Source organism: Acanthopagrus latus, chromosome 15, assembly GCF_904848185.1.
Source record: "Acanthopagrus latus isolate v.2019 chromosome 15, fAcaLat1.1, whole genome shotgun sequence".
NCBI classification, from domain to species: domain Eukaryota; kingdom Metazoa; phylum Chordata; class Actinopteri; order Spariformes; family Sparidae; genus Acanthopagrus; species Acanthopagrus latus.
In genome coordinates this window covers 7,367,787-7,378,208 of record NC_051053.1, presented here as the reverse complement: position 1 = coordinate 7,378,208, position 10,422 = coordinate 7,367,787, and the positions used below count along the sequence as shown (strand labels likewise).

General features: G+C 45.1%; 1 protein-coding gene and 1 non-coding gene across 2 annotated transcripts; both read right to left on the bottom strand.

The window, feature by feature from the left end:
• Positions 1-414: 414 nt before the first annotated feature.
• Positions 415-10,359, bottom strand: pprc1 (PPARG related coactivator 1). The gene is made up of 14 exons (XM_037122948.1): positions 10,159-10,359; positions 7,909-8,004; positions 7,650-7,799; positions 7,357-7,437; positions 5,198-7,265; positions 4,931-4,984; positions 3,902-3,962; positions 3,544-3,611; positions 2,702-3,416; positions 2,399-2,602; positions 2,218-2,296; positions 2,009-2,130; positions 1,531-1,682; positions 415-902 (listed from the first exon to the last, which is right to left on the bottom strand). The coding sequence occupies exons 1-14, from the start codon at positions 10,237-10,239 to the stop codon at positions 802-804; spliced, it is 4,032 nt and encodes a 1,343-aa protein (XP_036978843.1). The 5' UTR covers positions 10,240-10,359; the 3' UTR covers positions 415-801.
• Positions 1,763-1,902, bottom strand: LOC119034212. The gene has a single exon (XR_005079499.1). It is a non-coding gene; the product is annotated as a small nucleolar RNA SNORA50 (small nucleolar RNA).
• Positions 10,360-10,422: the final 63 nt, after the last annotated feature.

The window sequence follows — 10,422 nt, the reverse complement described above, 5'->3', positions numbered from 1 at the left end:
TTTAGTTTCCCAAAAAGCCACGACAGTATGATGGTGAGCAGCTTGCTCACAGCAGATATATCACAGCAGGAGAGGCACAGCTGTAATCAATAACATTCATAATGAGTGCATTCCTCTCAGATGAGCCACTTCCAGGCCCCTGATATTTTGCATTCTGGCTCCTTGTAATGACTTGGTGGTACGCTTCATGGAAGCAATTAACACAATGAGTTTCACCTGTGCTTTTCCTGCTCATGACAAGTTATTGTCTGCCCATTAAAAATGTTTATATCAGGACCCAGAAATGTAAGCCACCAAAAAAAAGTTCAGTCTTGACTTGTCTTCCAAATTATAAATTATACCTTTAGTTTTAAAAAAGAAGATGATTTAAAAATGACAAACACAGACATGCAAGTTGGAATGAAAAAAAATGAACAGATTTCATGTTTTTTTTATTATTATTATTTATTTAGATGTGTAGTACATTCAAATGTATTACAATCTTTCCCAGTAAGGGAATTCCATTCCTCTTCCCGTTCCCCTTTTTAAAAATGCTTCTCTCCATACAATTTGACTTTGATTTAACATTTAAATAAACTTTTAAAAAATTATTTTACTTTTCTTATTCCATTTTTTTTCTTTTACTACTTTCATTACAAATCTTCACTTCAATAGAAGGTGTTAGCTTGCAGAAACAAATAAAAACAAAAGAAATTATGCAAAAGTAATGCAACAACTAAAATGTAAAGACAGTGTTGCAGGTGAGGAGCCAACCGTTGGCTCTGAGGTAAGTGTCAGCTGCTTCCTGCTGCAGGCCTCCTGTTACCTCTTCAGATTCTGCTGGGCCTGCTTTAGTAAAGTGTCAAAGTCTAGTGCATGATACTTGCCTTTCCCAGGCAATGGATCGTACTCTCTACTTGAATCTGAAAAGAGAAGGATATAGTAAGTCAGCAGTGCAAAATAAGTGGACATTGCCACCAGAACAAACAGCATTTGGGTTGGAACAACTTCAAAACACTGATGGGACTCTTGGAGCCACGGCTATACCCACAATTCTATAAATTCTAAAATCATGTGTCCAAATCCCCATGAAAAGTAATGTCATTTATTCAGGTCAGGTCAACAAAACCTCGACATTCAGAAAATCAATACAGAGGACACGACCACAGTCTCAACGGTAGCTACTGTCCTGCTAGCAAGCCATGGAAGAGTTGATAATGAAAGCCAAAGTGTGTTTAAGTGACCTACATCTTGTGCATGTCAATGCATACTTTTGAAAATTGAGGAATTTACTCTTTATTAAAACATTTAAAACACATTTTAAAAAAGGACAGCATGCCATCCATTCAAAGACTTGTGGTGTGATATGCCATGTTTTGGGGCATTTGGTTTTAGTTGATGTATTTTTCTTCTGTTGAGGACACTGTATCACAATGAACTGCAGCCAATATCTCCCATGTTCTGAAAACCATATCGATAGCATCTTGACGGACAAACAGCTCTCTGGGCACGAGCTACAGAAACTACAGGAACGCTGTGACTGACACATACCCAGGTCGGCGTAACTGCTCTGGCAGAACTGTCTCCTCCCACCAAAACAGAGATCAAATGGCAGCTCATCTGGCTTGCGCAGCTTGCTCCCATTCTCGATGGCCGTGAAAGCATCCTTGGTGTCGTAATAAGTCACAAACCCATAGTTGTCCCTGTGACAGATGCAAAACATTGGCTTGTATTCATTTCAGTTTGTCAGAGGTTTGTTAGTGACAGGTCTTGTACAAAGTTTTGCTGTGACTTGCTTTTAAAAGAGCAACCTGGGGGTGTTTCCAGGAGGCCCCAGTTATGAACAAGCCTGAATTTAATTTTGCACTGTAGCTTGGCCTAAGAGGTCATGTGCAAGACCAACAAGGATCAAAGACAGTGCAGTATGTTCATACTATAGCCTCATCAATGTTTCAACAGTAAATTCCTTAATACAAACTCAAACAATGAAGGGAAATGTGTGTTTGTTACGAGTTGTTTGCTCTCTTACCCATGGTCTCTAAAGTGCAGGGTGCATTCTTCAATCTCGCCAAAATAAGAGAAGCGCTCTTTAAGCTCTTTCTGAGTCATTGTTCCCCGAATTCGACCAACGTAAACAACCCGGCGTTCCTCCTGAGAGAAGAAAGTATTCCATCAGATGATTCACAGTATTTAAACCATTTTGCTCTGAGACCTGTGTACTCAGAAAAATTATCTTACAATGGCTTTCTCCTTCCATTTCTTCCCCCTTTCCACATTTGGCTGTGCACTGGGACCACAGGCAGGCCTACATGAGGGTCTAAGGAAGACAAGAAGTATTTAGTCTTTTTCTTTAACCAAAAACTAAAGTCAAATTCAGGCTATAAATAAACATGTAATGAGAATGAATGATATGCTGTACCTGTACAATGTTCTGCTGCTACCCCACTGTGATCGTCTCTGAGGGGATCGTGACCGCGACCTGGAGCAACTCCAAGAGCCAGAGCGAGAGGAGGAATACGAGTACCTTCTTCTCCTGGGAGGGGAGCGGGACACAGAGGGAGAGGACCTAGAGGAGGAACAGGATGAGGAGCTGGAGCTACTCCTAGAGAGACAGCGACGATACCTGGAGAGGAAAGAGGAGGATATTCCAGTGATGAACAAAAGGAAATTAAAACCCCCAGAATATGATGATGAGGATGATGGTCTTGACTGACAGTCTAACCTTTTCTTAGATGGAGAGTGTGATCTAGACCGAGATCTAGAGGAATGGGAGTCTGACTCTGAACTGCTGGACATGGGGCTGGGAGAACGATGAGATCTTCTTTTTCTTGACCGGCCTGTGCTCCTCTCTTTGGGACTAGATCTGGGGCTGGGTGTGCGAGAAGCACCATGTCGACGATATGACCTCCCAAAAGGCCCCCTCCTTGAGTTTGCCTCTTTAGCTTCAGTCTCCTCCCGTGCAGGTGAAGCATCAGGTGTCTCCAGTATTGAGCTTTCCTCCACCCCTTCAGGCCTGTGATCCAGGGGCTTCGTCAGTGGAACATACTGTGTTTTGGTTGAACCTGCAGCTTTTGTGGTAGACTGGGCAGATGATATCAGGGCAGCCGTGGGTGTTTGTGTAGTGGTTGCAGCGGGCTTGATGGGTTTAATAGTGATAAAAGATTGCTGTTTGACATTCCAGCGCTTGCCTGGCTCTCCAGTGCTTTTGTTGGGGAGGCAATAGTCATGGTCCATGCATGCCACTTCAGAGGAAACAGTGGCCGCAGCAGGAGTGGGTCTGCTGCGGGCCTTGACTGAGGGCAGAGGCCGGGCCTCTATCTGAATAACCTTGGAGGGGATAGACTTGGAGGCCTCAGCAGCCTTGCTCTTTCCCAGGAGTGCCACTGGGGCCAGGGGTCTCCACATCTGGTGAGGAGGAGTGGCTGGAGGAGTCAAGGCTAAAGAAAGAAAGAGCAACCCAATTATAACCAATATAACGTACTATTTTTGGCAACCGTATCTAATGACTTCTGTTTTATTGCTGAAATTATTCATCTTGATGCCAAAGGCAGAACGCTGAATTACCTGCAGTGCTTGAGAGGTCATTAGCTCTCACGCGCTCCACAACCGTTTTCTCTGGAGCCAACTCAACACTACAAAGGGAGCAAAAGAGTGTGTAAGTTTATAACTGGTAAATGGTGTACTAGAGTGAAACTAAGTAGGACCAAAAAACAAAAACAAGCCAATCTGGATAAATACAGCCACCACTGTGGCCAAGAAAAAGCTGGGTTTTGCGGTAGGTCTTGGCAAAAGGTGTGTGTCACCTTCACACGCACACACACACTCTCACACAGCAAACCGCTATCACTGTCCCAGGGAGTTCTTTTTAAACCAGGAATTCACCACTCACACAGAGCAGCTTGAGAGCTGTAGGGTAACTCACCTAGAGTTTCCTACAGCTGCTGCTCTACCAGAGACCTCCGGCACACAATGCTCCTCTTTGGCTGAGGAGAGAAGGAACAAGGTAATAAGTGCAAATGCACAAGTAATAACATCGGACAGAGAAAAGCAAAAATAAAAAAAAAAAAACCCACAAAATGATAATTAAAGTTTTGAGTTAAAAGTCTGCCAGACTGACAAAGGATGAACTGCCTGTCAGTTGTAAATGCATCGTGTGTGTTCCACTCCTAATTTTAGTACACTGTGTATTTTCCATGGGAATCCTCCCAATGGTCTGAGGCTACATTAGCCATCGTGGACAGTATGATGGTTCAATAAATCCACTGACATGAGTAATGGCACACAGAGTCCAGCCACTTGTTAGGGGCTTGTACATCCGCCCAAACAAAGACAGCAGGGCGAGAGTTAAATGGATTTGTGGACAGGGCAGAATTCCAGCAGCTGAGCAGACAAGAGCACAAAGCTGCTTCTCTGCCCCCCGCAGCACCCGGCTCTTAAAGGGGAACGTTTCAGTGAAAACCTGCCATTTGGACAATTACAGGAGTCCCTTGTAATCTCTGAACATTTAAAACACTCCTCTGAAGGAGGATCAGATAAGCTTTGAGTTCATATTAACAGCCTGATAATCTTTGTTCCTTTGGTCTCTTGTTAGACTATGAACTCAGGCGGCTCTCGTACAAGCTCTGTTGGTGGAAACTATGAAGGAATGGCACATGTTCAACATTCATGTGTTTGTTATCTATTAAGCTCTTTAAGCAGGCACTTGCTATCCTCTGGAGTCTTAATCAAAGCCCCTCTACTCACTTAAACCGGGAAAACTAATACTACATTTAGTTAAGTACTTTACTATGTGACTCACAAAGCTACTGGCCAGTACACCCATCCTCACACAGGAAATAAGGTCTGACTAAAAGTACTTGAGTGTGTAACATTGTCAAACATTGAATGGACAGAGCACTTTTTTCAGACAAAATACAGTAAAAACTAAAACAAATCCAGCATTATTTATCACCTTGGGTTTCCTCAAACTGCTCCAGCAAGCTGGTCAGATCAGCAGCTTCAATACCTACAAGACAAAAAAAAGACAACACATGAAAACAGAACAAAACAAACAGAATACACTTTGAAAAACAACCTGTATGTACCAAAACAGTGATATTCTCCTAGTTCTTTCCTCCCACAACAAACTTCTTCACTTGAATGACATGGTACAGAAATAAAATTCTAATTTGCAGTCAGCCTTACATTAAGATGTTACAGAAACCAACTTAAAGCTCACCTATCTCACTGGTGAAGGCCTCAATCAGCTCCTGCGTGGGGCTCTTTGCCTTTTGGGGCTTCACTGCTGTAGTGGGTTTCTCTTTAGTTTCAAGCACAACAGGTTCTACCTTCAGGGTTTTGGAGTCTGAGTGATGAAGGGCTAGTCTAGTATCATTGTCTGTGGGTTTGGAGAACTTGACATCAGATGTGAGGGCATTATCTATCAAGGCAGGAGCAGTGACCTCAGGCACCTTCGATAAAACAACAGTGACTTTCTGCGGGGCTCTAGCAGCACACAGGGTAGCAGCTGGGGGTTTGACCGCCTCTGTAGTGGTTTTGGGACAGGTTTTAGGAAGCTCCACAGACTGAGGAGATGAAGGCTGAGACTGGGGGCTTTTGTCGACTTCATTCTTCTCCCCTAAAATTGCTGGAGAACATTTCCTATCTGATGATGAAATGCACTGAGTGTTGGGTTTTGGAGGAGCTGGAGAGCCAGCGCTCTGAGGCACACAAGGAACGGCACCGTTGTGTTGATGTGGGGGTAAATTCACTGAACTGGGGGCAGGAGCTAAGGAGTTCTCAGGTGGAGAAGGTTTTGAAAGTTCAGGTGTTTGCTGGGGTTTAGGAGCAGGAGTAGCAGCAGAAACTTTGCTGGATGACGCAACCATGTAGGCTGGTGGAACCAACAGAGCCTCAGGGGTGGGTGGTGCACACGGTCCCCTTGGCTGCCAGGCAGGCCTGACATCCACTACTTCCTTCTTCGCCACCTGGGGAATGGCACGTCGAGGATCCTTTGGGCAGGGGTCTGGGAGGCAGGGAATAGGGGGGAGCTCTTTAGGCAGCTCGGGGAGGCTTGGCCACTTGGTGCTGTTGTTGCTGTCTTGTTTCTCCACCGGAGTCGGCTTCTTCTGCTGTCGGAGTCGCCGGTACTCAGCTAGACTGAGTGACTTGGGCTTGGGCTCTGAGGCTGCAGGGGGCACAGGAGGGAGCGGCTCACTAACAGGTGGTGTAGCCTGGGGTGTTACAGGACCAGGAGCAGCTGCAGGGCTCTCTGAAGACACTGGGGCCAGGACAGTAGAGGGAGCTGCAGATGAGTCTTCCACCTTCTCGGGGGTCGAAGCCAGCTGTTTGGGTTTTTCAGCAGGCTGTGGGGTGCTCACAGCAGCAGGCTGACTTTTAAAGCCAGCAGTTAACGGAGCCTCTTCCTGTCTGGGTGACACAGATGTGGCAGCTTGCACTTTCGTTTCAGGTGATAGTGTTGTAGTGGCGATTCCTTTTTTTGCTTCATTTTGGCTTGGAGTTAGTTTCTTAGTTACAGAGGAAGAAGCTGGTGCTGAGGCAACAGGAACCTTTGGGAGTTTGTGTTTCTTCTCTTCTTTGACTGACCTTTTTTCTGTCTTTTTCGATGATTGTTCTGCTGCATCTCTTACTTTGCCACTCCTAAGGACCCTTCCCTCGGCAGGTTTGGGTTGGCACTGTTCCTTGGATTTCTTTTTCTTTTTTCTCCGGGAGGGGCTTTTCTCTCTAATCTCATCTTTTTGTCTCTTCATGATCATCTCATCTTTCACATCTGAAAAGAAATCTGGCGTCATGGGGGCCGCAACTTTCACTGGAGCCTCAGTGACTGTTACATCTTCATCATCAACTACTATATGCTCTGAACTGTCAGAGGCGTCTTCAGCTTCATCTGAAACTTTCTGCTCATTTTCTGAAGGCTGCTCTTTAAGAGGCAGAGAGACTGGGAGATCCATGTTAGGGATGGCCAGGATGGGTTCTCCGTTTTCGCCCTGGTCCACGACCTCAAATAAGATGCCTCCTTCGGGCAACATCTGTTCCCCCTCTTCGTTCTCCACACAAATGGCCATACAGTACGGGTGCATGTGCCTGACCAAGTCTCCAAGACTAACTGAAACACCATCCTCTCCCTCCTGCTCGAATGTGAGAGGCAGCGGGAGGCTCAGCCCTTCAAAGTCCAGCAGGTCATTGTCAGGGGATGAATCGTTCCCCAGGGGGCTCAGACTGAGGGAGCCATCTTCCTCTTCCTCCCCGTCACTCCTCTGGAGAGAGTCCGCTATTCTGGGGAGGCTCTGAATACAGGCAGGGAAACAAATATCCAGATAAATCATAAAATCCATCTTTTGTACAGGTTTATTTACGTGCTTACAAGTAAAAAGCTACCTTTCCAGTTGATAGGGGTCTTGTACTAAATAGTGCGTCTTTCTCTGGTGGGGAACGGGATAGACACAGCAATCGCCTGAGCTAGAGAGCAAAGCAGAAACAAATACATAATGTAATTAATTCCATTATACTTTTTCAGACTGTAGACTGCATAACAGACACGTTTAGACGCAGAGGTCAGCAGGTTGTCCTTTCACTCTTTGCGCCACAGGCTCAAAGGCCAGACGGGGCAAGTTGAGAGTAGAAATCTGCAAGACACATTGAGAGTTATGTACGACAGCTGGGGCACTCACCGGAGAGTGTTCCCTGCCCTTCTGACCTGACAACAGGTCTGAGTCAGGCAGTGTGTCAAACGGGGACAGGTTCTCATCATCCACATTGTCAAGTATCTCTGTCAGGGCCGTTAGCAGCGTGGCTTCGCTTTCATCATCCAGTCCTTTAGTCTAAATAAAAACATGGGAATTAGGTCAAAGCATGTACAACAGGGAGGATAAACAAACAACTGTGCAATGCTTAAAAATCATAGATCTCTCAAATTACTGTAATACGTGCCTCTACTGTTGGTGTGTCCTCAAAGATAGAAAGGATGGAGGGGTCTAAGCAGCTTTGAAGGGTCTCTAAAGTTTCTTCAGAGCTCAGCACGGTGGTCTAGAGAGGAAAAATACGTTTTAGGCATTATGACAAAACTGAAAACTTGATTCACACACAAGTACATATAATTCTGGCAACTGCTATTTAATCATCACAGTATAGAATAGATGAAGCCAAGCAGTTACTGAAAACAAGCGTTGAGACTCCTGGTACACCAAATTTAGAGAGTATTTTTATTACATGATCATCATCAGTAATAAGAATCAGCATTTCTTAGTTTTGATTAAGGTTTCTGACATATTATAACATATCAAGCTAACATTATGTCTTTTTAAAGGCAATTACAGAAATGACGGTAATTTTCAATCAGGGAATTCAGTCAAAAGATTTGTTCTAGGTGGCAGACATCCTTATAATAGGATACTAGAATGACATATGGAGGTACTTGGATGTATTAAGATTTCTTTTTCTTGGAGAGGGTTTACTTCCTTTCCTTAAAAACCAACCATCCTTTGACTTAGTACTTCTAGATGTTCTACCAGTTGCTGCAAAACCTTTTATACAACGTAAACCCATTTAGGCAGAGTACCAAGAACAAGAGGATGAAAACAAATACTTGAGGCACAATCTTATGATCTGAAACACACACCACACACACACACACACACACTAATATTAGAGTAAAAACCAGCTTGACACATGAAGGGTTCAAATTTCAAATCAAGAAAAATGTATCACTTTCCACAAAACTTAATTCAAAGAACCTGTCCAAAGCACAATGTTCAAAGGATAACATGAACAATGCTAAAACACTTATATTTCAAAAGCAAGTTGATAAACAAATGCAAAATTTAACAAATAAAACGTGTTGACATGTGCTAGACACCATGTGATGCAGGCTCCACTGCTGCATAACAAACCCTCAGATTCCAATCATGTGCATAAATATAGTAAGTCCGGCCAACCAGTCGCCCTAGAAGCTGTTAACATCGTGCACTTTCCCCTCACAGGGCAGTAGTGTGTTACAGTGACCCACGTGTCTCGGTCTACACATGCACATACAGTGCGCAGACATGTTTGATCCTCGCCTCACCCCGTACACAGGGAGGCTACCTACTAGCCCACGTGTTGCACTATAACAAACCTCAGCAGGGCCCTTACATTTGCCCCTGTGTGTCCACAGCTACATATAAAACTCAACTTTACCTTCACATCTTTACAGTTAATATTAAACAACTACAGTCGGTTATTAACAAACGTTACGGATTAGGGTGTGTGCATAGATCACACTGATTGCTCCCTCTGCGCATGTGTGAGGAGCCAACATGTGATTCACCACGACTAAACCACATGTGGACACACACAGGGTTTGTTTGAATGAATACTTAGGACGCTGCTGCTGCAATGCAGGCTCGGATACCCACACAGGTATGTGTGGACCTGCACTGATTGCAGTCATCGTCTAAATAAAGAAAACAGCTTCATCACTGAGTGCATCATCAGCGGTGACACGTTACTGCAACGTGCTGGCACGGAGCCCCACAAAACACACCACGGCCAAACTGACGTATAGCCCTCTTCACTATTGTCAGCCTAAAAAAACCCCACAAAGTATACATCCACACTGCAGCGACAGTAAAGCTAGCTGACTAGCATGTTGTCAGAGTATGTTACCACGTGTGAATGAATCAGTTGATGAGCAGCTCCCATACACATACATGGTACATTTGCACGTCAACCCACTGATGGGAGCTTAAATGCGTATTCTCATTATTCGCTACACAACTGGTGCACATGTCAGGCCAAGTGCCGATAAATACACACAACTGTCACCACACTTGCTTAAACCGTTCGTGGTGTAAAGGCAGGAAAACTGCGTGGGTAACTAGTCGGCCGGACAAGCTACCCTCGACTCACCGGCTAGCATTATCATACAGCTACAAAAATACCAGCACATTCTTAACGAAGCACTGTGCATTATTAACAGCACTAACGACCAGGGAGTCGTTTAGCGGCAGGCAGCACTGCACACTGACGGACTTTTAGGAGAAGTTTAACTAGTGATACTACAGCTGCATCCACGTGTCACTTTTCCATGCGCAGTGTGCGGCTCGTACACACAACACTCTCTGCCCCGCTCCCACAAACACGCACACAACCGCCGACAGCGGCGTTAAAAGCCAGCGGATAAAGTACAGACGTGTTCCTCACCTCGTCTAGTGTGTCCATGGGGAAAAAATCCATATTGCACGCAGTTAAAGTCTCCTCGCCTGCTCCCCACCGCGCCGCCATCTTGCGAGTATACTCCCTGCCCCTACTCGCTTCGGAATGAAAAGTAATGAATCGCGCACTGGAGGAACAAGCGAGCCGGCCGGAGGCACGTGGTACCGCATTCCCGGCAAAACGACGCAGAGTGACGCCCCGGGGTCAAGGGTGACGTGAGCACGTTGTGTTTTTGTAGTTCTATTCGACTGG

Excerpts from the sequence above, each read along its gene's own strand:
- pprc1 (XM_037122948.1), bottom strand. The coding sequence starts at position 10,239 with ATGGCGGCGCGGTGGGGAGCAGGCGAGGAGACTTTAACTGCGTGCAAT. Across the intron at positions 7,266-7,356 it reads GACCCCTATCAACTGGAAAG|AGCCTCCCCAGAATAGCGGA; the intron begins GTAGCTTTTTAC and ends GCCTGTATTCAG. Across the intron at positions 2,603-2,701 it reads CACTCTCCATCTAAGAAAAG|GTATCGTCGCTGTCTCTCTA; the intron begins GTTAGACTGTCA and ends TTTCCTCTCCAG.